Raw genomic sequence first — 25,380 nt, forward strand, 5'->3', positions numbered from 1 at the left:
GGCTTGGGATTGGAACTAGCGACATTTCGGCTACTGGCCCAAAACTCTTTATGTGCTTGTTTTGATTAAATAAATGCTTAAAAAGTATATAGACTAAGGAAACAGGCACTTGTGAGTCTACTAAAGAGCCATGTGTGATGTCAAGGACCCTGAACCAAAGAGGAAGCTCACTCTTGGGGTGTACTTTAACACTAGGCTGACCTGGGCAGAACACATTGAGAGAGTGGTTGGAAAGTAATGAGCTAAATGTCATGCGCTGTCTGATGGGAAAAGAGTGGGGGGCTGAGAGTTCCTCATTGAGGACCATGTACCGTGCCTTCGGAAAGTATTCAGACCCCTTGACTTTTCCACATTTTGTTGTGTTACAGCCTTTTTACAAAATTGATTACCCCCCCAGATCTACACAATACCCTGTAATGACAAAGCAAAAACAGGTTTAGACATTTCTGCTCATTTATAAAAAAAACACATAAATGGAATATCACATCTACGTAAGTATTCAGACCCTTTACTCTGTACTTTTTTTGAAGCACCTTTGGCAGCTATTACAGCCTCGCGTCTTCTTGGGTATCATGCTAAAAGCTTGGCACACCTGTATTTGGAGAGTTTCTCCCATTCTTCTCTGCAGATCCTGTCGAGCTCTGTCAGGTTGGATGGGGAGTGTCGCTGCACAGCTATTTTCAGGTCTGTCCAGAGAGGTTTGATCAGGTTCAAGTCCGGGCTCTGGCTGGGCCACTCAAGGACATTCAGAGACTTGTCCCGAAGCCACTCCTGCGTTGTCTTGGCTGTGTGCTTAGGGTTGTTTTCCTGTTGGAAGGTGAATCTTCGCCCCAGTCTGAGGTCCTGAGCACTCTGGAGCAGGTTTTCATCAAGGATCGCTCTGTACTTTGCTCCGTTCATCTTTCCCTCGATCCTGACTGGTGTCAGTCACTGCTGCTGAAAAACATCCCCCACAGCAGGATGCTGCCACCACCATGCTTCACTGTAGGTATGGTGCCATGTTTCCACCAGATGTGATGCTTAGCATTCAGGCCAAAGAGTTTGATCTTGGTTTCATCTGACCAGAGAATCTTGTTGGTCTGAGAGTCTTTAGGTACCTTTTGGTAAACTCCAAGCGGGCGTCATATGCCTTTTACTGAAGAGTGGCTTCCGTCTGGCCACTCAACCATAAAGGCTGGGGTGCTGCGGAGATGGTTAACCTTCTGGAAGGTTCTCCCATCTCCACAAAGGAACTCTGGAGCTCTGTCAAAGTGATATTCAGCTAGCCGCCCGGCAAAACTGAGCAATTGGGGGAGAAAGGCCTTGGTCAGGGAGGTTACCAAGAACCTTCTCCCCCAATTGCTCAGTTTTGCCGGGCGGCCAGCTCTAAGAAGAGTCTTGGTGGTTCCAGACTTCATCCATTTAAGAATGATGGAGGCCGGCCTTCTGGGTGGCGCAGTGGTGAAGGGCGCTGTACTGGGTTCGCGCCCAGGCTCTGTCGTAACCGGACGCGACCGGGAGGTCCGTGGGGCGACGCACAATTGGCCTAGCGTCGTCCAGGTTAGGGAGGGGTTGGCCGGTAGGGATATCCTTGTCTCATCGCGCACCAGCGACTCCTGTGGCGGGCCGGGCGCAGTGCGCGCTAACCAAGGTTGCCAGGGGCACGGTGTTTCCTCCGACACATTGGTGCGGCTGGCTTCCGGTTGGATGCGCGCTGTGTTAAGAAGCAGTGCGGCTTGGTTGGGTTGTGTATCGGAGGAGGCATGACTTTCAACCTTCATCTCTCCCGAGCCCGTACGGGAGTTGTAGCGATGAGACAAGATAGTAGCTACTAAAAACAATTGGATACCACGAAATATGGGAGAAAACGGGATAATTTTTTAAATTAAATTTTTTACAAAAGAATGATGGAGGCCACTGGATTCTTCGGGACCTTCAATGCTGCAAAAATGTTTTGGTACCGTTCCCCAGATCTGTGCCTCGCCACAATCCTGTCTCAGCATTCTACAGACAATTCCTTCAACCTCATGGCTTGGTTTTGGCTCTGACATGCACTGTCAACTGTGGAACCTATATAGACAGGCCTTTCAAAATCATGTCCAATCAATTAATTTTACCACAGGTGGACTCCAATCAAGTTGTATAAACATCTCAAGGACAATCAATGGAAACAGGATGCATCTGAGCTCAATTTCGAGTCTGATAGCAAAGGGTCTGAATACTTATGTAAATAAGGTATTTCAGTTTTACATTTTTATACATTTAAAAAAAAAGTGTGATGACCATGCTGTTGGCCTTGCAGTGGGTGGAGGAATTCATTAGTTACAGTCTCAAATATTTTGTTATATTTTTTTAAGAGAAAAAGGGCTGGCAGGTAGGATTTCGTTTTTCCCTGTCTCATGGACCAAACTCTACAGTAGGTGGCGGTAATACACCATAACGTTGGATGCCAACCACCGACAAAACCCCACCGAAGAAGAAGATGAAGCTCGTTCGTGTTTGTTTTGATTGCTAGCATGCTGCTGGAAGGTAGCTAGCACAACAGAACCAATGCATGATTCTTGAAGCGATATATGGGTTGTTCAATGTAGAAAGTAACGTTATAATACGCTAAACTAATACGTATAAATACATGTTTTAAGATTATGTAAATAGCTCACTTTCTAGGAACTTTTGCGAACAGTTCCAGTCGACTTGAATGAATGACATGCTGGAGTACTAACGTTAGCTAGCTAAATAAGCTGGCTATCTCCACTGAGCTTTTGTCATTTATTGTAAACTGTAACCGTTACCTAGCCTAATTGTTTACTTGTGGACCGTGATGGCTGCAAACGAACTTCACAAAAGCTAACTAGCTAGCTGTTAAAAGCTAGCTTAGCTACATATCTCGCTGCGTTCATCAGATGAACAGCCGATTGCCCATGGCATTGTTGACAACACCGTCAACTGAATAATTTCTATCCACGCCCATTTATCAACTGAGCTAAATCGATCAAAATGAGGATTCTACGGGCCTTGATGAGTAACGCCGCTTCAATGGGAAAGCATATTGATTACTACTCCAGGTTCTCCCCTTCTCCCCTCTCAATGAAACAGTTCTTGGACTTCGGTAAGTGTACTTGATTTTCAATGTCTTTAGCCAACTGTTGACTAGCTTTATTGAGATATGTGGCACATAGGCTTTATATGGCTGCCTCACCTGTTTCATATCTTTCATCGACCAACAGTCATGTTTGTTCTGTTCCACATTCAGGGTCTGGGGAAAATGCATGCGAGAAAACATCGTTTGCATTCCTCAGACAGGAGCTACCTGTGAGGTTGGCAAACATAATGAAGGAGATCAACTTGTTACCTGATAATCTGCTAAAGACTCCATCAGTCCGGTTGGTACAGAGTTGGTGAGTACTGTCAACGGACCCCCATCTAGCCTTGTGGAACCAGCCTGAATGCTGCTTTTACCATTCCATTGCATTTCACTTCAGTAAAGCAGGATGGTGAATGCAGAAATCAATTCCACCAGGCTGGTTCCCATCTTCTCCTGTTATGCATTTTCATCAGGCCTATGAATAGCTTAACCAATGTATTGGGTCATTTTCTCTTTTTTTAGGTACATGCAAAGTCTTCAAGACATTATTGAGTTCAAGGAGAAAGATGCCGATGATGAGAAAGTAACATATGAGTAAGATTATAATCCCGTTTCGTTATTAATGCTGACATATCACTGATATAAACAGGGCCCATTGTGGATCATAATTCCTTTTGGTGTCTGTCTTCACACAGTTTCACTGATGCTGTTATAAAGATCCGAAACCGTCACAATGACGTCATCCCGACAATGGCCCAGGGGGTTGTGGAGTACAAGGAGACCTATGGCACAGACCCCATCGTCAGCCAGAACGTTCAGTATTTCCTGGATCGCTTCTACATGAGCAGGATATCCATCAGGATGCTGCTTAACCAGCACAGTGAGCATGTCACCTGTTATAGCACCCACACTGACATCAAAAGCTACAGCATTGCTCAGCAAAGGAACATTTGAAATGGAAACTGTTTCTGGCAGTTTAAAGACATTTTGTTTTAAGGCGAAAAATAGCTTACATCCTACGACCAGAATATCTGAAAGAAATTGACAAATAAGGGCACAGAGGTGTCAAACTCGTTATATAAACATCTGTGAAATGTTAGTGGTGACGGTTTTGCGCGTCTTCTATTTTAGCCCTGCTCTTTGGTGGGAAGGTGAGGGTAAACCCAGCGCATCCTAAACAGATTGGCAGTATTGATCCGCACTGCAGTGTTACTGAAGTAGTTAGGGGTAAGTGCTGCACAATTTTAAACAACTGAAATAGGCCTAAATTGATGGTAACAATTTAGTATTACTTTCCTAACTGCTTTGCCTTTACCCCAGATGCGTATGAAAATGCAAGAAACCTTTGTGATCGGTATTACATGAACTCTCCTGAGTTGGTACTGGAACAATTCAATGGTAAATGTTTGGTTTTCATTCCTGACTTATGCATAATAATAAACTTGGTGGACATTTTTATGATATTAGACTGCATTTACATGTATTTTCTGAAATTATTGCATGACAGTTCCTACATTTTCCAATTGTCCCTACAGTGAAAGATGGAAAGCCACTGACTGTAGTGTATGTGCCATCCCATCTCTACCACATGGTATTTGAACTTTTCAAGGTATGCCTTATTTTTTTAACTTCAAAATTCATGACTTATGAGCTTCCGTTTTTTTAAGTTCTGAGAAAAAAATTTAACCTTAAATGTGGATTCGATCTCTCCAGAATGCCATGAGAGCCACCATGGAGTTGTATGGCGACTCTATGGACTATCCTCCTGTACATGCCCAGGTGGCCCTGGGGAGTGAAGACCTGACAGTCAAGGTACAACTACTCTGCAGTGCTGCTTCTCATTTGTCCTCTCTTATATGGCTAGAAAGACGCCATATCATATCAGGCTTATCAGTGCATCTCTAGTCGATGCTATTTACTCTTCCAGGTGAGTGATCGCGGAGGTGGGGTCCCTCTGAGGAAGATTGAGAGGCTGTTCACCTACACCTACTCCACCGCCCCCCCGCCCAGCATGGATGGCCAACGCAGCCCTCTGGTGAGACTTTCCACTTTATAACAAGGAGCACATAGTATTAATATTCATTACAGTATTGTAAGCATTATCTTATCTGTTCTGTTGTAGGCTGGATATGGGTACGGCCTGCCCATCTCTCGATTATATGCCAGATACTTCCAAGGTGATTTGAAGCTGTACTCTCTGGAGGGCTATGGCACCGATGCTGTGATATATATCCGGGTAAGTCACAAAAACGAGACGTTAAAAGCATTGTCTACAAGTGCTGATATTTTTCAGAGTAACTTGAAACTCATTTCTCCCATTATTCCCTCTACAATTGTGTGCAGGCATTGTCCACGGAGTCCATCGAGAGGCTTCCTGTTTACAACAAGTCAGTCTGGAAGCACTACAAGACCATGCACGAGGCAGACGACTGGTGTGTTCCAAGCAAGGAGCCCAAGGACATGACAACGTTCCGTAGTTTTTAGGCCTAGATGCCTCCTGGTTAGACTAGTGTCATTTGCTAGATGACTTACTGTACATGAATTGCTTTGTGTGAGTGACGCTATAGCTGTTCCACTGTGGGAAGCAATAGGTCAAAACCCTTTGCACCTTTACTGGTTGTATGGATACATAACTAGCGAAGTTCTAGTGCCATACGTTTGTGTTGCTTTTTCAAAACTGACATGTTTATTATGTGAAAGGATTGCTTGGTTTCTAGCATTTTGCTGAAAGGGGGAAAAAAGAGTGAATGTTGCTTGTTATTTATACTGAGTGTTCTCCACTGGCTGAAGATGTTTGTTAAAGTTGTGCAGCTACGAGGTCTTTTTCCATGTCCTCCGCTATCGCTGAAGGAATATTATTTTATCGACAGTATAGAAGTACATGTTTTCTTTGTCCTCCAGTGATACATGACATCAGAGAAATAAAAATATAGTACTTGTTCTAACCGATATGTGTTATATCTGTCAAGTGTTACTGACCTTATAGTGGAACTTCCATCTCATTATTGCGGAAACCATTAGACCTTCCAATAAAGCACAAAATACAATTACAAAAGAATCTGATGTGAGAATTTGTTTATTTTATGCTGCTTAACATGCACCCATCATTCATGTTGACAAGACCGCAAGCTATTCAACAGATTTACTGTCATAGGCACACACACACCTTGTGTTCTCATGGACCCCACACCCTGTGCATGCACTGTAGAATAATATTGCATGTCTTGGTACCATTTCAGCAACACGTCAAATTCTCCGGCTCAATAGGACCACGGAGTAGTACATCCATTCTCAAAACAGGCACAGTTGGGAACGGGTTATATATAAACAGCATTTACGTTATCGTTACTTGATTCTTTTGCCTTTAGCAGAGATGTTTTCATCCTAGTGGCTATTCTACTTAGTAGAAAAAGTATTTTAAATGATGGAACCTTTAATAATTTGATTTTAAAAAGTTATGCAGTTAATTGATAAGTAGAAAAGTTAATTTATACACCTAAAACCTTGTCACCCTTTTAAGCTTAAAAGATTGTATAGTACTTTTATCTCAACTGTACAAAGTTCCTGCAACAAAATATCTGTACATGGCTACAGGAAAGTTACGCTAGCAAAAATACACTATAAAACATGTAAAAAGTAGTACTGAACTCATTCCACTTGTTGTATGGGTAAATGTACACAAATCCTGCAACTACATATCTGGAAACTCAAAAAGGGATACAATTACTGCTTCTATAGCTTTATAAAGGTAAAAAAAAACATGTTGGGTTTTGCCTTTGGTCATGTCCCCAACACTTGTCATTACAGTATCACTTTCACCCCCCACCCCCACCAATCTACCACAATGATGTGACACAGATACTGCTGGCGACAGGACTGTCAGCGTGTTTGATTTGATTATAAAGCAGAGCCAGCTCGTGTGTTCTTGTGAATAACCCAAAACTAGGAAACTAGGAAAAGTATCAATAGCCAACGACAAATCGGGCTATTTTCAGATGATTCTTCCAATTGGCATGGTAAATCAACACTGGGTGTGCTGTCATTATAAACTCACATGATGAGTGACTGCTTTAGTGCTCTCTTAGTAACTGCGGGGAACTGAGGTGGATGGCACTTACGTAGACCTATATGTGAAACAGAACAGATACAAGGGTCGTTGAATGTCCTGCCTCACTTGAGGGAGAATGTGTTGGGTTATGTTCAGAGAGAGAGAGAGAGAGAGAGAGACAGTGGGTCACCTCTGGGGCAGTTCAGCAGACAGAGTCAGTGATGGGAGGCAGTCTCCCGCTGCGCCGTGATTCCTTCTCCCTTTTCTCCCTCTGTTTCTCCATCTTCTCCTGGGCCTTCCTCATGTCCTTCAGCTTCTTCTTGATGGTGGCCCGGTCACTTTGGCTGGACACACCTAGGGCCTGAGGGGACAAACATCACTGGTCACATTTTAGAACACACCTCTATGAAATGTATATACACTTCAGACAATATCCTCTCATTTATTGTGTCGTTTTCCATATGTACCATTTTAGTATAAATCATTGTGGAATTCAGCCGGTTTATTTGGGGCTATAAGGTGGAAGTCTATGGCTTATAAACCTGACCGCTGCTGTAAATGGAAGCGCTTGCATTTGGATGATATGAAAAATCACTTCAATTGTACTTTCTTCCTTCTGACTGAAACTGTGTGGCCTACATATGAGTTCTGAACTGTGGTCTTGTTGCTTGTGATGCCCTCGTACCTTCAACTTGTCACTGTCCAGGTGCATGAGCTGATGGCCATCCACACCCTTGGCGGTGAACTCGGGCGTGTATTGGTCCATGTTCATGCCCATCAACCAGTGACAGACTTGCTGATTGGTCCACTCGGAGACAGGGCGGTTCTGCCATTGATATTCCTTCCCCGTGGGCACTGGCTCGTCATCCAGGTTCTACGGAACGCCAAGAAGCACATGACATCCCAAGAAAACTAACAAAAAAAAACTCACCTACAGCACAGTATAATGGATGAAATAACAAATTCATGTTTTAAGCACAATATCAAAACTCTACGGCACAGTGCAAAGCATTTGGTACATGCATTGCACATCCAGTGACTGAAATCACATTTAAAAAAAAAATCTGTGTCCAATGGTCCATTCAGAGTTTATCACAACTCTGTTAAGTGGAACAGGCCAGAACATGCAGCGGGAGCATGTCTGTTTTGTTCTACCTGGCATACGTCTGCTTGTTTGAGTATAGTAGGCAGGGCTTAGGTGTAGTGTTTATCAGAGTAAAATCCTATCACTGAAACACCCAACAAGATAAGCCAAACAGTCATAAAACACAATTATACACACAATCCAGAACCATATGAAAAGGAATGTAAGTCGAGCTCCACTAAACAGACACAGGAGCGGCACAGATCATGTTATGGCAGGGTTCCCCAACTGGCGGACGGCCTGCGGGGTGGTTGTATTTGGCCCCCAAACATGTCTTTTGTTGTTGTTGTGAATTTTAAAGGATCATTGTTGGACATAAAAGACTGTAAAAACACCAGGAAATCAGCTCCAAGTGATTTTAATTTGGGAAATCTGTTCCCAAGTATCTCCACGCATATTAGAAATACACGTGATCATATACAAATGTAAGCAAGGTTTGAAATGATTCATGTTTTAGTCAAATGTGATTTCTGTTTGGGCTTCTACAAATGATTTGTAATTATGTTCCGCTCCACCGACCATCCGCTCAAGTAAAAAAAAAATTGGCTTGTGGCTGTATCTAGTTGATGATCCCTGTTCTGTTTTTCTCATCGACCTTAGAAGACCACTGGAGTAACTAAATAGCCTCTACTGCTAGTTCAGCTGGTAGTAGCACAACAAGGACCCAAAGCTAAAGACACTTGTTTTAACGCCACACAGACAACTTCAGCACACACATGCAACTTCCTTCTCCGGTGGTCATTCACGACTCCATCATCACAGCCGCAAGGGGGGTAAACTCAAAAAGCATGCTTGAGACTGTCCCCTTTCAGAGAAATCTGAGAGCAGCACCATCCCGCACAGGGGTTTGTGGAACAAAGAGAGACAGCACTCACCTCATTGGACGAGAAGACTAAAGTATGTGAGCGCCCAGGCAGATTGGGCTCTGCAACTAAGCCTGAGATGTCTGAACTGGGGCTGCCAAGGTTCGAATCATCTATGACTGACAAACTCTAGAGCAGTGGAACAAGGAGGAAACAAGGAAGAACGCATTAACTAGACAAACACATGGGTGGGTAAACGACAGTTCAGTGGCCTAAAGCTCTAGGGAGGAAGACGATCAGCAGTTGTACTGTAAACGTGGAAATTGAGGTTGAGAATTAAATAGGGATTATCATTGACATGATTTGGTCTGTGGTGATATGAACACTGGGAATACTGTGTCAAAATGCATCTGCATCATAACAGACAGGAAGAAGAAGATATCAGGTCAATGATTTCACATTCATAAATCAAACTGGATTACCAACTGAGCTCAAGGCAAACATAACTCGACAGAATTGCTATCATGACAAAACGACTTCTACTACGACAATGATGACACACCATTTCTATTGGTACAGCACTAACAGCAGCACTCGAAAAGCCTTTGTGGTACTGTATCAAGAGTACGTTTTTCAATCATTTGTGATGAATTCCGAACTGATAATATTCATCATATCATGTGTGATATGAAAGGTACGGCGAGGGAGCATAAATGTGAAGTTAGATTTACAGTGCCTTCAGAAAGTATTCACACATTTTGTTGTGTCACAGCCTGAATTCAAATTCAACATTTTCTCACTCATCTGAGACAATACCCCATACATTTTTTTTTTTGCACATTTATTGAAAATTAAATGCAGAAATATCTCATTTACATAAGTATTCACACCCCTGAGTCAATACTTTGTAGAAGCACCTTTGGCATCGATTACAGCTGTGAGTCGTTCTGCGTAAGTATCTAAGAGCTTTCCACACCCGGATTGTGCAACATTTGCCCATTTCTTCAAGCTCTGTCAAATTGGTTGCTGATCATTACTAGACAACCATTTTCAGGTCTTGCCTTAGATGTAAGTAGAAGATCATCTACTTAACTAGGACACTCAGGTACATTCACAGTCTTCTTGGTAAGCAACTCCAGCGTAGATTTGACCTTGTGTTTTAGGTTATTGTCCTGCTGAAAGGTGAATTCATCTCCCAGTGTCTGATGGAAAGCAGACTGAACCAGATTTTCCTCTATGATTTTACCTCTGCTTAGCGCCATTCCATTTATTTTTATCCTGAAAAACTCCCCAGTCCTTAACGATCACAAGCGTACCCATAACATGATGAGGCCTGCTTGAAAATATGGATAGTGGTACTCAGTAATGTGTTGTATTGGATTTACCCCAAACATAACACTTTGTATTGAGGACAAAAAGTGAATTGCTTCGCCACATTTTTTACAGTATTACTTTAGTGCCTTGTTGCAAACAGGATGCATGTTTTTGAATATTTTTTCATTATGTACAGGCTTCCTTCTTTTCACTTTGTCAATTAGGTTAATATTGTGGAGTAACTACAATGTTGTTGATCCATCCTCAGTTCTCTCCTATCCCAGCCATTAAACTCTGTAACTGTTTTAAAGTCACCATTGGCCTCATAGTTGAATCTGTGTTTGAAATTCACTGTTTGACTGAAGTGCCTTAGAGATAATTATATGTGTGGGGTATAGAGATGAAGTAGACATTCAAAAATCATGTTCAAACACTATTATTGCACACAGACTAAGTCCATGCAACTTACTCTGTGACTTGTTAAGCACATTTTTACTCCGGAACCTATTTAGGCTTGTCATAACAAAGGGGTTGAATACTTATTGACTCAAGACATTTCAGCTTCTCATTTTTACATCTTTTGTAAACATTTGGAAAAACATAATTCCACTTTGGCATTCTGGTGTATTGTGTGTAGACACAAACATCTAAATGTAAATCCCTTTTAAATCCAGGCTGTAACACAACAAAACGAGGGGAAAAGTCAAGGGGTGTGAATACTTTCTGAGGGCACTGTAAAGTGCTTGACACACTACCACAAAACCCAATTCCACTACAACACCACAAATCAATGTTGGGTTATTAGTACAATCTAGATGTGAAATGAACTATCACAACACTAAACTAGATGACTGGTTAGTTCTAATCTACCAGCTCTAAGACTGGGGTTGTAAAAAGGAAATCATACTGTACCAAATCTAACGAGCGACTGAATAAAGAGGACCAGGAGAGATTTGTCTGTTTAAAAGAAGAACGGTTGGAGAGATTGTCATGTCGTTCTCCGTACTGTACACTGGGGTTGACACCCACCTCCAGCTGCCACGGGACCACACAGAGTAGAATTCCAGCCAGAGGAACCAGGGGAGGCCCTGTTTGTGGCACACATCGCCCACTCCCCACAGCCCTTGTGCTGTTGGCCTCCGTCTACTCCCCAGGCAGCCTGGTTGGGAATTACTCAGGCCTATTTGTGCAGATGTATTTAATGGGGATAATTATCTGGTTGCTAAGCCATTGAAATGCCAGTGAATCCTCCTCCTCCTCCTCTTGCTCTCAGATTAATGACGGGGTACAGTCTCAAATGGCAACCTGTTCCCTATATAGTGCACTACTTTTGACCAGGGCCCATAGAGGAATAGGGTGCCATTTGGGACGCAACCACGGCCCCCATATGGTTCCACAGGCGGCAGCAGGAGCAGCAGCAGTGCAACCCTGTTCTGCTCTCTTCCTGAATGGGAGAAGCTATAGGAGACAGAACAGCCACTCCACAGCAATGTCATCGTCACGCTCTGGGATAAACGTTACCGGCTGGCTGCTACACATCTCTTGACTGAATGTGGTATTTCCACGCAAAGCAAAAACCTGCTTTAAACAGTGGATTACTGACCAATGAATCACTGGCTTATTACTGGCCAACTCACCATGAAACGGTCAGGAAATGACTGAGAGGGGTCAGTTCAGTGACACAGGACTTCTTTTATTCCAATTAGTAGTAGCAAATTAAATGTAATTCGAATCCCGGCTATATTTTTCATTACAGTAAAATGGCCTAATGCAATCATTCCTTTATATGTTCTGCTTCCGTTTGTTTCTGGTGATTCTGAAGTGACTGAAAATCTCTACCTCTTGGATAAAGATGTCTAGATGATGAGAGCTTTTTCGTTCTGTCTTTTGATGGAGTTGGCACTGTGTGTGTGTGTGTGTGTGCTCACTTTGTTCTTGCGGTCCTGGCTCTGCTCACTGCTGGTCTCAGTGGCTGCGTATGGTATGCTGCTGCTGGTGGACGAAGGCTCCTTGTCCCTATCTCGGTCCCCAAACCAGGAGAAGGGCATACATGTGGGAATAGAGGTCATGGACTCAGAAGGGGACAAGTTTCCCCCAGATTCCTCCAGGAGCTCGGCAGAACCCCTGGACATTAGGAAAATGAAGAAAAATAAAAGTCTCCAAGTTACATATTGTCCCTTTAATAGGAAAAAGGTCCTCTGCTAGCAGAGCTGTGAGTGTACTGTGGTGACGTATCTAGGATGTGGTGAAACAGTCAGCCTGGTAACATGACATGTGACATACCTGCTGTCCAGAGATGCTCGCATCGCCTCCTTGTCATGTTTCTTCCCTTTGCCACCAGACTTCCGAAGGCCACTGTTGGTTATTCAAAAGCTTTAGATTGCACAGGGACTAACAGGACTGTCAAACTGGAAACTAATCTTTATTACAGGCAATTACCCAAAAATCGTCTTTTTGGGTTTTCCGACGGAAGAACTCTCATTTGTCTCATCTGTAACAGAGTCCATTTAAAAAAAAAAAGAGAGAGAGAGCCAGTAAGAGGCATATCAATATGGTGACAGTCAGTGGAGGTAGCAGCAACAACTTGTTTAATAAATGTACTGTGTAAACAGCATATTTTGGGTAGCAGATTAATGGCGGTACCTTTGAGCTCCTTGCCTTTCCCCTTGGATTCCCTCTTCTTGACGTTGCGAAGGAACCCCGAGGGGGAGTGTGGCGAGGGCGAAGAGGTGTCTTTCGGCGGGGACAGGGAAGGACTGCCCCCGCTTTCGACACTATCTCTCTGGGACGGGGGCAGGGAGGGGCTGCTGGAGAGCTTCAACTTGCTCCTGGATCTCTCCGCAGCCTCGGGGGTGTCGTCCCTCTGGCCGTTCCTAGGACAGCAGATGGGCCCGGGCAGGGACAGGCTCTCCTGGATGCACCTCTTCCTGCTGGCAGAGTCCTCCTCCTCCTCCTCCTCGTTCTCCTGGAGGGGAAAAACAGTCAGCAGTGAATTGAGCAGACAAACAGTGGCTCGGAGATGGAACTGAAACATGTGAATATTGATATTGAACATGCATCCATAGAAAGAGATTGCGGAAGAAGAAATCTTTGAAATAGATAGTACTATTGAACCCAAAATTGTTTTCAAAATGAATGAGAGAACTTTCTGAGATGACCTGTGAGTGGCAAGGGGACATGACGAGGTTCTCCTTCCGTTTGTTGCGAGACGGACGATTCCTCCTTGGGGCCAGTAGGCACTTGGCTTTGTGTGCACTGGTGTCCAAGCGCTCAGTCTCCGGAACCAGCTCGCTCCAGTCTGTATCTGTGGAAGAGAGACAAAACAGCTCAGTAAACACAACATAAGGCAAACTGTACCCTATTCTCAGACATACTGGTGTTCAGAGACAGTCACAGAGGCAGTCACAGAGGCAGTCACAGAGACAGTCACAGAGACAGTCACGCTTTCCAGTGGTAGTAAATAATGGGTGGCTTCTATCCTGTTTGTCAAGTGTACGTTGGAGCCCTACCTAGCGCTAGAGAGTCCACTGACTGTGTGTTGATGAGAGGGCCTTCACTCCCCTGGCTGCTCCGTCTCCTCTCCACAGCAGAGTCATGACCCGCCTGGGTCTCTTCACAGTCAGCAGGTGGACCGCTGCCCTCCAGGACCGCTATCTGAGGAGAGAACCACAGAATGGCCGGTCAACTACTTCTCCACTCGGTCTGTTCTAATGTTGAAGTCTCTTTATTCCAATATGTCCCACTTACCCTGTCCTGCAGGCTTTCAAGCTGCCCCTTGTACCATCGATCCTTCTCGTCTAGAACTTTCCTCATCTCCTCCTCCTTCTTCACAAAGTCAATCTCCCTGGAAAGGAATCAGAGCATTAAACTTCAGAAATCATTCCACTGACGTATAAACATATTGTACTTTCTACACAACGTGACTCAGCATAGTGGAAGGAAGCCTTTGGCCTGGTCAACACAGAAACTTACTTAGCTGAAGTAGCGACTTCTAAATAATGAAAAAATGCACGTCTAACTTAGTGAACTCAACTCGAACTGCAAAACGAACGGCAAAAATCACTGAAACTGATGACTCATGTCTCCCTCACTAGCTTTAAGCACCAGCTGTCAGAACAGCTCACAGATCACTGCACATGTACATAGTTCATCTGTAAACAGCCCATCCAACTACCTCATCCCCATACTGTATTTATTTTTTCATCTTACTCCTTTGCACCCCAGGATCTCTACTTGCACATTCATCTTCTGCACATCTACCATTCCAGTGTTTAATTGCTATATTGTAATTACTTCGCCACCATGGCCTATTTCTTGCCTTACCTCCCTTATCTTACCTCATTTGCACACACTGTATATATACACTTTTCTTTTTTCTACTGTATTATTTACTGTATGTTTGTTTACTCCATGTGTAACTCTGTGTTGTTGTATGTGTCGGACTGCTGTGCTTTATCTTGGCCAGGTCGCAATTGTAAATGAGAACTTGTTCTCAACTGGCCTACCTGGTTAAATAAAAGTGAAATACAAAAATAAAAAACTCACTTCTGCTGGTAGTCTTTGAGCAGTTTCTTGGCCTTGTTGTATTTCTTGTCCAGCGTCCCGTACTGGCTCTGGGTCTCCGACAGTTGCTTGTTGACAGTTTTACACAGAGCCTGGGCCTCCAGCCAGTACTTCTCCAGCTTCAACATCTTCTCGTTATTCTCCTCAATCTTCTGCTCCAACTCAACCTCCATGGACTCCCTGGATGCTTTGTCCTCCTCAGACACCCTTAGCTGTGAAGGAAGAGTGAAAGGTATTTTTACTACCTAAACGTAAGGGCTTCTCGTCTACTAGTACAATCAACATATTCAAATCATTACGGTCAGTCAGGTGACTGACAGGCAGAAACAGACAGTGTGACTGATGACATTTATGGTTAGTCACCGGGCTGGCGTCGGCTTTCGCTCCAAGCATTTATCCATAAGTTCTCGTGTTTATAAAACAATCGTTTGTTCTTCAGATTGACTTACCTTTTCCTTCAGTTGGTTTATTTCAGCTGTTGCTGTGTTGTGTTTCAGCTGGAGCTAGGGTAAAGAAAGAAACAATTTAAGCAACAAAAACAAGCACATATCACACACATAATTACACAGCCACCAAACTGTAAACTTGTGATAATTCTAACATTAGAAATACCTCCTTGAATTTGAAGCCAATCTGTGTGGAGTCCACGTTGGAGGGCATGAACATGGCCTCGGTCTTCGGCAGGTCAAACACCTCCACTGTCCTTCCGCCGGAGAAACTAGACCCTAGGATACCTCCCTCCTCTCCCTCCTCTTCCTCATAGTGCTCCTCCTGAAACACAAAACAACCACAACCACACAATCACGCAGCCAATCACCTGCCCACGTGGCGCCCAGCAGCTCGGCGCCCAGGGGAGAGGTATGGGTAATCACTACATCATATCTCAGTGTTACCGTGGTAGCCTGCAGAGAGCTCAGCAGGAGGCCTGTATCAGCAGGAAATTCATATCTTCTGCTCATCAACATGTTCCATCACACACACACACACAACCCCAAACATGAGCCACCACACACCACACCACACAAAACAACACAAAAAGCCCCATCACACTACTGCACAGATTAATTGCATACCCACATTGAAATGGCCAAATTTGTTCACCACTACCAACAGCTCCTTGGACAGGAGTAGTCCGGCATTCGGAATGTATTCAGACCACTTTACTTTTTCCAGATTTTGTTACGTTACAGCCATATTCTAAAATGGGTTAAAATATGTTTGTTCCCTCAATCTACACACAATACCCCATAATGACAAAACAAAAACAGGTTTTTAGAAATGTTTGCACATTTACTCAAAATAAAAAAACAGAAACACCATATTTACATAAGTATTCAGACCCTTTGCTTTGATAGTTTAAATTTAGCTCAGGCGCATCCTGTTTCCATTGATCATCCCTGAGATGTGTCTACAACTTGATTGGAGTCCACCTGTAGTAAATTCAATTGATTGGACATGATTTGGAAAGGCACACACCTGTCTATATAAGTTCCCACAGTTCACAGTGCATGTCAGACAAGAACCAAGCCATGATGTCGAAGGACAATTCCATGACAGGATTGTGTCGGGGCACAGATCTGGGGAAGGGTACCAAAACATTTCTGCAGCATTCAAGGTCCCCAAGAACACAGTGGCCTCCATCATTCTTAAATGGAAGAAGTTTGGAATCACTTCCGCCAGGCCAAACTGAGCAATCGGGGGAGAAGGGCCTTGGTCAGAGAGGTGACCAAGAACCCGATGGTCACTCTGGCAGAGCTCCAGAGTTACTCTGTGGAGATGGGAGAATCTTCTAGAAGGACAACAATCTCTGCAGCACTCCACCAATCAGGCCTTTATGGTAGAGTGGCCAGACAGATGCCACTCCTCTGTAAAACACACATGACAGCCCACTTGGAGTTTGCCAAACATCACCTAAAGGACTCAGACCATGAGAAACAAGATTCTCTGGTCTGATGAAACCAAGATTGAACTCTTTGCCAAGAGTCACGTCTGGAGGATACCTGGCACCATCCCTACGGTGAAGCATGGTGGAGGCAACATCATGCTGCGGGGATGTTTTTCAGCAGCAGGGGCTGGGAGACTAGTCAGGATCGAGGGAAAGATGAACGGAGAAAAGCACAGAGAGATCCTTGATGAAAGGGCGAAAGTTTACCTTCCAACAGGACAACTACCCTATGCACACAGCCCAGACAACGCAGGAGTAGCTTCGGGACAAGTCTTTGAATGTCCTTGAGTGGCCCAGCCAGAGCCCGGACTTGAACCCGATCTAACATCTCTGGATAGACCTGAAAATAGCTGTGCAGTGATGCTCTCCATCCAACCTGACAGAGCTTGAGAGGATCTGTAGAGAAGAATGGGAGAAACTCCCCAAATACAGGTGTGCCAAGCTTGTAGCTTGAGGCTGTAATCACTGCCAAAGGTGCTTCAAAGTACAGAGTAAAGGGTCTGAATACTTACATTTGTCATTTGGTTTTGTCATTATGGTGTATTGTGTGCAGATTGATGAGGGGAAAAAACAATGGAATACATTTCTTAATAAGGCTGTAACGTAACAAAATGTGGAAAAAGTCAAGGGGTCTGAATAGTTTCCAAATGCACTGTATCTACATGATATGCTCCACAATGAGACATGTACACTGCGTGTACAAAACATTAAGAACACCTTCCTAATATTGAGTTGCAACCCCCCCCCCCCCCCCTTAGAACAGCCTCAATTCGTCTGGGCATGGCCTCTACAAGGTGTCGGAAGCGTTCCACTTGGATGTTGACTCCAATGCTTCCCACAGTTGTGTCAAGCTGGCTGGATGTCCTTTGGGTGGTGGAACATTCTTGATACACACGGGAAACTGTTGAGCGTGAAAAACCCAGCAGCATTGCAGTTCTTAAAACAAACATCTGGCACCTACTACCATACCCCGTTCAAAGGCACTAAAATCTTTTGTCTTGCCCATTCAGCCTCTGAATGGCACACATACACTATCCATGTCTCAATTGTCTCAAGGCTTAAAAATCCTTCTTTAGCCTGTCTCCTCCCCTTCATCTACACTGATTGAAGTGGATTTAACGTGACATCAATAAGGGATCATAGCTTTCACCTGGTCAGTCTATGTCATGGAAAGGGCAGGTGATCATAATGTTTTGTATAATCAGTGTATATCGCCTTTTAACAGATCCAATAGGTTTAAGCTTTGTCTCTTTTCAAGGAGCCCTACCTTTTCATGCCCAGTTCCCTCTACAAATAAAGGCCTGTGGTTGCCTGTGCTTTTGAAAAGCAAACATTGCACAATTCCAGCAGGCTCCAGCAGCCACCCCACCCACGCAGCACCAGGGTTACTCACTGCTCCCTTCCCGGATGGAGTGTAACTGGATTGGGCTAACGAACGGGCCAGGTGACTCACCTCCTCAGTGGACTGTTCATAGGGGTCGTCCAGGTGCTGCTGCTCGCTCTTCTCCTGCTCCAGGGTCTCACTGATCAAACGTGCCACCTCGCTCTGTGTCCCCGGCTTCTCCCGGCCAATCAGAAAGCTGTTTGTGTGAGAGTGCAGTGGGTCAGCGTGGAGAGTGGTAGTACCAGTAGACGCCTTAGTATCTGGCAGACACCTTGCCTAGTCGATTTTATGTCCTTTGCTCTAAGTCTTGGCATACCAGCGTAGTTTCAATCATAATAGCGGGCTCATACTGATATGAGTCGTTGTAATGTAGGGCAAATGGGTGAAGCCTGTTTATTGAACTTTTCCTAGAGTGTGTGTGTGCTCTCGTTTCAATTGTGTACAGTAAATCATTAACATATTCACCAGTGTCCCATGTGGGCTACTCTCTGTGTGGAGGCCTGAGGCACATGCAGTAGACAATAATAAAAACCAACCGATTTATTCAATATTTCGACATTCCTTAAGGATATTTATTTTCCTCCAGTCATACCATATCACTTGAAGAAAGCTATGGAGGTATTTTGTGGGACGTTCCATTACTGTCACACCTTAATCTCGTGTTGCCAGGCAACCTAGAACTCTGGGGGCGAGGCTAGCCACACCTAGGATGATTACGACTTATTTCAAAATCAAATCAGCTCAGGTTTTATTTGTCACGTGCGTAGAATACAACAGGTGTAGACCTTGAAGTGAAATGCTTACTTACAAGCCCTTAACCAATGCAGTTTAAAGAAAAATAAGTGTTAAGTATTTACTAAAATAAAACTGAAGTATAAACAAATAAGTCAAAAAAGAAAGAAAAAAAAGAAGAAAATAACAAATAAATAAAGAGCAACAATAAAATAACAGTAACGAGGCTATATACAGGGGGTACCGGTACAGTCAATGTGAGGGGGCACCAGTTAGTCGAGGTAATTGAGGTAATACGTACAGAGGTAAAGTAACCAGGCATAGATAATAAACAGAGTAGCATCAGCATAAAAATTATTAGCTGTTCAGGAGCCCTCTGATATATATTCCTCTGATATATAGTATTATGGCTTGGGGGTAGAAGCTGTTAAGGAGCCTCTTGGACCTAGACTTGGCGCTCCGGTACTGCTTGCTGTGCGGTAGCAGAGAGAACAATCTACGACTAGGGTGGATAGAGTCTTTGGCAATTTGTAGGGCCTTCCTCTGATATCACCTGGTATAGAGGTCCTGGATGGCAGGAAGCTTGGCCCCAGTGATGTACTGGGCCGTACACATTCTCTGTAGTGCCTTGTGGTCGGAGGCAGAGCAGTCTCCTGAGGGGGAATAGGCTTTGTCGTGCCCTCACAACTGTCACAACTGTCTTTGTGTGTTTGGACCATGAGAGTTCGTTGGTGATGTGGACACCAAGGAACTTGAAGCTCTCAACCTGCTCCACTACAGTCCTGTCGATGAGAATGGGGGGCGTGCTCGGCCCTCTTTTCCTCTTGTCCACGATCATCTCCTTTGGTCACGCTGAGGGAGAGGGTGTTATCCTGGCACCACACCAGCAGGTCTCTGACCTCCTCCCTATAGGCTATCTCATTGTTGTGGGTGACACTGTTGTGTCGTCGGCAAACTTAATGATGGTGTTGGAGTCGTGCTTGACCATGCAGTCATGGGTGAACAGGGAGTACAGGAGGGGACTGAGCACACACCCCTGAGGGGCCCCTGTGTTGAGGATCAGCATGGCAGATGTGTTGTTACCTAGCCTTACCACCTGGGGGCGGCCGGTCAGGAAGTCCAGGATCCAGTTGCAGAGGGAGGTGTTTAGTCCCAGGGTCAGCTAAGTGATGCGCTTTGAGAGCACTATGGTGTTGAACTCTGAGCTGTAGTCAATGAATAGTATTCTCACATAGGTGTTCCTTTTGTCCAGGTGGGAAAGGGCGGTGTGGAGTGCCATCTCCTCCGGCACCATTCTATCAAAGGGTCTATTAGAGCTGGACTCTGAGCTCACCTGACTGTTCCTTTAGTGTTCTTCAGAACTGTAGCAGCAAACAGCTGGGTCACTCCTACCAGACTGATCCCATCCACCTCCACTATCTGGTCATTCACCTGGATTCTAGTTGGAAAGGACAAAATGCAATCATAAGGCAAGACATTTGAGACATACTGTATGTTAGAAAGAGGGAGTGTAATCAACAGGGGATGATATTTGAGAAATACTGTAACTATGTTATAGTGACGCTTTCCCTTAATTTCTTTGAAATGCACAAATTCTTCCAGCGTTGTGGATCATCATGATACGCCTATAATTCACAACACATTTTAAATGCCAAGGTTAAAACTGTAATTGTTCGGTTAAGCACAGTGGAGCGGAGCGCGTTTCCCCAAAGGCAGGGGCATCACCTGCCATCCCGTTCAGCTGCTCCACGCTCAGATATGGTCTTCACAAAGATTCCTAGTTTCTCCAGGCCCTGGTCAGCTCCCACTCCCATCCCTATGATACTGATGCCCAGGCCGTTGTCTCCTGTGGGGCAAAGACAGATGGGGAGTTAGAATGGATGGATGGGACTGCATTCTCTGGACCCTTGTGATGATGTTGATGATGATGTATCTTGGCCAGGGCTGCCCAATGGTACTCAAATGGATTAAAAAAGGAAAGATGAAAGACAGACAAGGTGACGGACCCTTTTCAATTTCCACAGGGAACACGTCCATCTTCTCCACCCTCTTCTCCAGCTCGTACTCAGCCGACGCCGCCACGGGGTCCACCTCATCGTTGCGCCGGTCGTAATCCTCATTAGAGTAGGTGCTGAACACCTGCAGTGTGGGAACAACAAGCACGGGGCTTACAACTAGGTAAACCACTCCCCACACTCCAACAACAAGCAATGGACCTAATATGGGACAGACACATTTTCTGTCTCTGTACTCATAGAATTAACGTTATTCTCTAAAATAAGTCTGTTCTGCTCAGAACTATTGTATTTGTTTTTGTCTCTACTGTGGTTATGCATTTCAATAAATATTAAGCAGACTAGGCCTTGATGTCTCGAACTCTAACCCTCCATTAATTATCAATTAAAAAAAGCAGTCTCTGTGCCATCAACTCTTGTTCATCCTTTGCCAGTGAAAGAGGCTTCTGTCTCTTAGTTTTCAGACAGTGAGGTAACTTGCAGTCTCCCTAGTTTACAGCAAACTAAAGCACTGAGGCATGCAAATGCCAGTATGCACCAAGACACACTGTTACAGGGATTCCATTAAGGTTTAAAGAACCTACGATTTTAGCAGACATAACATCAGAGCACTAGTTCAGACTCTGTTCAGTTCAGAGACGATGTAGCGGTTTCCGTGTTAGGATCCTAGTCGCACAAAGTGTGGCAGGCAAAGCACGCCCTGCCTCGAGAAAAAGCAGGCCACAGCTGGAAGGAAAAGAGTGGATGTGGCAAAGATCATTGCTCTGTGGCAACAGGTGGCAATCCTCAGCGCTAAAATGAATAGCTCACAGAAAGCCTGTATTCAGTCAGCAATCTACTGCCCTCTGCCAGCTTTCATTGCAGGTGGGCGTTATCCCGCCATATCTGTGATTAAATCAAACATCACACAGTTCATTTAGCCGGCATACCGCGTGTATTAGTCAGCTGGCATGGCCGCCTTCCATAATCGAATTTGCGAAACACTCTTAGAACCATCTACAGTGACTACTTTACCAGGATGTAGTAAGAATCTATCTAAAACGGCTTGAGCTGTGGGCTCCCAGGTCTGTACGGTGTCCTCTCCTCAGTCACAATTTGATATCCAGCCAAAGAGACAGAGCCAGAGCAAGCAGCACAGCCAGCTGAGATTTCAAAGCTTCTTTTTTCAGATGATCTCAGATCTGCTCCGAGAGAAGGGAGCTCTACTGATGGTGGGGATGGAATAGATCGGACCACACATTAGTCTTCAGCTTTGATATTCTTCGGGACATCCTATGTAAAGAACTGCAGGAAACTCACTCAAAACGAAATGTGTTGCTAGCTACAGGAAACGGAGGAAAGGGAAGATATGTCAAGGTTTAAAAGAGTTGGAATGCGGAGTCTACAACTGCAAAGCCAAGGGAACAAACTCTAGTCTAGAGTTGTTCTGTTCTCCCTAATTTTTAAGGCATGGGGTCAGCTTCATGTGTGACCTCACTGTAACAACAGCAATCTCCATACATGGACAGGGTAGTTGTTACCTCATGTCACTACAGAGTCTTAGACATGACCCACTGTGTTATTACAACCCAATGACGAGCTCAGAAAAGTGAGGCCCAATGTTAGTCAGAGCACGCACTATATTGAACAAAAATATAAAACACAACATGCAACAATTTCAAAGATTTTGCTGAGTTACAGTTCATAGAAGGAAATAAGTAAATTGAAATACATTCATTAGGTCCTAATCTATAGATTTCACATAACTGGGCAGGGGCGCAGCCATGGGTGGGCCTGGGAGGGCATAGGTCCACCCACTTGAGAGCCAGGCCCATCTACCTGGGAGCCAGACCTAGCCAATCAGAATACGTTTTTTCCCCTCACAAAATGGCATTATTACATACAGAAATACTTCTTAGCACCCCCCCGGTTGTGAGGCCGTTCTCTAAAACGATGTTGGAGGCAGCTTATGGTAGAGAATCGAACATTAAATTCTCTGGGCAACAGCTCCTTTGGACGTTCCTGCAGTCAGCATGCCAATTGCGCGCTCCCTCAAAACTCGAGACATCTGTGGCATTGTGTTGTGTGACAAAACTGCACATTTTAGAGTAGCCTTTTGTCTTCCAGCACAAGGTGCATCTGTGTAATTATCATGCTGTTTAATCAACTTCTTGATATGCCTGACCTGTCAGATGGATGGACTATCCTGGCAAAGGAGAAATGCTTACTAACAGGGATGTAAACAAATTTGTGAACACAATTTGAGAGAAATAAGCTTTGTGTGCTTATGGAACATTTCGGGGATCTTTTATTTTAGCTCATGAAACATGGGACCAACACTTTACATGTTGCGTTTATATTTTTGTTCAGTATAGTAGCGAACACCAAAGACAGACACAAAACTGGCTCTCTCATTCTCCAGAGGATAGATGTATCCTCACCTGCTATCTACTAACGGGAATTTTCTCGCAAAAAAAGCACACCTGCTGCACAAAATGTACCTAACCATAAACATCAATGCCTTTCTTAAAATCAGTTTCCTGATTTGACCATATTGATGACCAAAGGCTCGTATTTCTGAGTGTTTATTATAATTAAGTCTATGATTTGATATTTGATAGACCAGTCAGACTGAGCGGTGGTAGGCAGCAGCAGGCTCGTAAGCAATCATTCAAACAGCACTTTACTGCGTTTGCCAGCAACTCTTAGCAATGCTTGAAGCACAGCGCTGTTTATGACTTCAAGCATATCAACTCCCGCGATTAAGCTGGCAATGCTAAAGTGCCTATAAGAAAATGCAATAGTCAAAGATATGAAATACAAATGGTATAGAGAGAAATAGTTGACGCGTCATAATTTCTATAATAACTACAACCTAAAACTTCTTAACTGGGAATATTGAAGACTCATGTTAAAAGGAACCACCAGCTTTCATATGTTTTCATGTTTTGAGCAAGGAACTTAAAAGTTAGCTTTTTTATACATGGCACATATTGCACTTTTACGTTCTTCTCCAACACTGTTTTTCCATTATTTAAACCCGAATTGAACATGTTTTATTATTTATGAGACTAAACAGTTTTTATTTATGTATTAAGTAAAAAATAAGTGTTCATTGTTCATTCTGTATTGTTGTAATTGTCATTATTCCGAATATATATATAAAAATAGTCAGATTTATCGGTATCTGCGTTTTTTTGTATCCTCCAATAATCGTTATCGGCATTGAAAAATCATAAATCGGTCGACCTCTAGCAGAGATCATCCGTTCACCTACTCTGCGTCTCACAAAGACATGGAGGTTGGAGCCAAAAATCTAAATTTGGACTCATCAGACCAAAGGACAGATTTCCACCGGTCTAATGTCCATTACTTGTGTTTTTTGGCCCAAGTAAGACTCTTCTTCTTATTGGTGTCTCTGGGTGACTCTGGGTCTTCCTTTCCTGTGAAGGTCCTCATGAGAGCCAGTTTCATCATAGCATTTGATGGTTTTGGCGACTGCACTTGAAGAAACTTTCAAAGTTCTTGACATTTTCCGGACAGACTGACCTTCATGTCTTAAAGGAATGGACTGTCGTTTCTCTTTGCTAAGTTGAGCTGTTCTTGCCATAAAATGGACTTGGTCTTTAACCAAATAGGGCTCTTCTGTATACCACCCATACCTTGTCACAACACAAATTGTTGGCTCAAACGCATTAAGGAAAGAAATTCCACAAATTAACATTTAATTGAAATGCATTCCAGGTGACTACCTCATGAAGCTGGTTGAGAGAATGCCAAGAGTGTGCAAAGCTGTCATCAAAGCAAAGGGTGGCTACTTTGAAGAATCTCAAATATAAAATATATTTTGGATTTGTTTATTAACACTTGTTTGGTTATTACATGATGCCATGTGTGTTATTTCATGGTATTGATGTCTTCGCTATTATTCTACAATGTAGAAAATAGATGTCTAACTGAGGGAGACTAATCCTCTCCCTTCATGGTGGTTCATGGCAGTTGTGATCTCCAAGTCCTCCCCAAATGTTGCGAGTGGTAAGGAAGTACGGTCCAGGAGACAACACAAGCCAGCCCTCAGAAAAAGGCAGAGGTTTGCTGTCTGCCGAGGTAGGCAGAGAGTGACTGAGGAAAGCTACATGATTAGAAGTAGATCCCTATGGAAGCTTAGATGGAGGAGTAGTGTGAAGGCTGCATGATGTAATCCAGTAAACATTTCCACTCTGAGAAGCCCAGTCTGAGGTCTGGGTGCTGGAGCATGTCAGGACTTGAGGAACCTGGCAGGAGCTCAGCGGGAGTAGGAGACGACCAACCGTCCGTCTCCGTGTAGACCGCTATGGGTTCTCACAAGCACATTCCCATGTAAACAGATTACAATCCAAAAGGGTTTGT

General features: G+C 44.0%; 2 protein-coding genes across 5 annotated transcripts in view; one reads left to right on the top strand and one right to left on the bottom strand.

The window, feature by feature from the left end:
• The first annotated feature begins 2,434 nt into the window (after positions 1-2,434).
• Positions 2,435-6,122, top strand: LOC139398170 (pyruvate dehydrogenase kinase, isozyme 1). The gene is made up of 11 exons (XM_071144304.1): positions 2,435-3,088; positions 3,233-3,377; positions 3,587-3,658; positions 3,760-3,944; positions 4,196-4,291; positions 4,385-4,462; positions 4,600-4,673; positions 4,778-4,876; positions 4,992-5,099; positions 5,187-5,300; positions 5,408-6,122. Exons 1-11 carry the CDS (start codon positions 2,977-2,979, stop codon positions 5,546-5,548), a joined length of 1,224 nt encoding a protein of 407 aa, XP_071000405.1. The 5' UTR covers positions 2,435-2,976; the 3' UTR covers positions 5,549-6,122.
• Positions 6,123-6,124: 2 nt separating this feature from the next.
• Positions 6,125-25,380, bottom strand: part of LOC139398186 (neurabin-1-like) — a 39,298-nt gene continuing 20,042 nt past the window's right edge. Inside the window, exons 3-21 of one of the 4 annotated variants that reach the window (XM_071144316.1) lie at positions 21,004-21,136; positions 20,723-20,843; positions 20,331-20,435; positions 18,335-18,461; positions 15,549-15,707; positions 15,386-15,439; positions 14,919-15,148; positions 14,121-14,217; positions 13,883-14,027; positions 13,532-13,677; positions 13,017-13,338; positions 12,813-12,864; positions 12,657-12,728; positions 12,302-12,497; positions 11,286-11,330; positions 9,132-9,248; positions 7,798-7,986; positions 7,303-7,473; positions 6,125-7,188 (exon numbers count right to left, since the gene is read on the bottom strand). In XM_071144316.1, coding sequence (XP_071000417.1) covers positions 7,315-7,473; positions 7,798-7,986; positions 9,132-9,248; positions 11,286-11,330; positions 12,302-12,497; positions 12,657-12,728; positions 12,813-12,864; positions 13,017-13,338; positions 13,532-13,677; positions 13,883-14,027; positions 14,121-14,217; positions 14,919-15,148; positions 15,386-15,439; positions 15,549-15,707; positions 18,335-18,461; positions 20,331-20,435; positions 20,723-20,843; positions 21,004-21,136 — 2,469 coding nt within the window. In that variant the 3' untranslated portion in view covers positions 6,125-7,188; positions 7,303-7,314. Of the gene's footprint in view, positions 7,474-7,797; positions 7,987-9,131; positions 9,249-11,285; positions 11,331-12,301; positions 12,498-12,656; positions 12,729-12,812; positions 12,865-13,016; positions 13,339-13,531; positions 13,678-13,882; positions 14,028-14,120; positions 14,218-14,918; positions 15,149-15,385; positions 15,440-15,548; positions 15,708-18,334; positions 18,462-20,330; positions 20,436-20,722; positions 20,844-21,003; positions 21,137-25,380 lie in introns of all 4 variants that reach the window. The other 3 variants (XM_071144324.1, XM_071144308.1, XM_071144332.1) reach the window with 3 other exon arrangements.

Source organism: Oncorhynchus clarkii, chromosome 3 (genome assembly GCF_045791955.1).
Source record: "Oncorhynchus clarkii lewisi isolate Uvic-CL-2024 chromosome 3, UVic_Ocla_1.0, whole genome shotgun sequence".
NCBI lineage: Eukaryota > Metazoa > Chordata > Actinopteri > Salmoniformes > Salmonidae > Oncorhynchus > Oncorhynchus clarkii.

Coding starts and splice junctions, on each gene's coding strand:
- LOC139398170 (XM_071144304.1), top strand. CDS start 2,977: ATGAGGATTCTACGGGCCTTGATGAGTAACGCCGCTTCAATGGGAAAG. Junction 3,378..3,586: donor GTCCGGTTGGTACAGAGTTG/GTGAGTACTGTC, acceptor CTCTTTTTTTAG/GTACATGCAAAGTCTTCAAG. Junction 3,659..3,759: donor GATGAGAAAGTAACATATGA/GTAAGATTATAA, acceptor GTCTTCACACAG/TTTCACTGATGCTGTTATAA.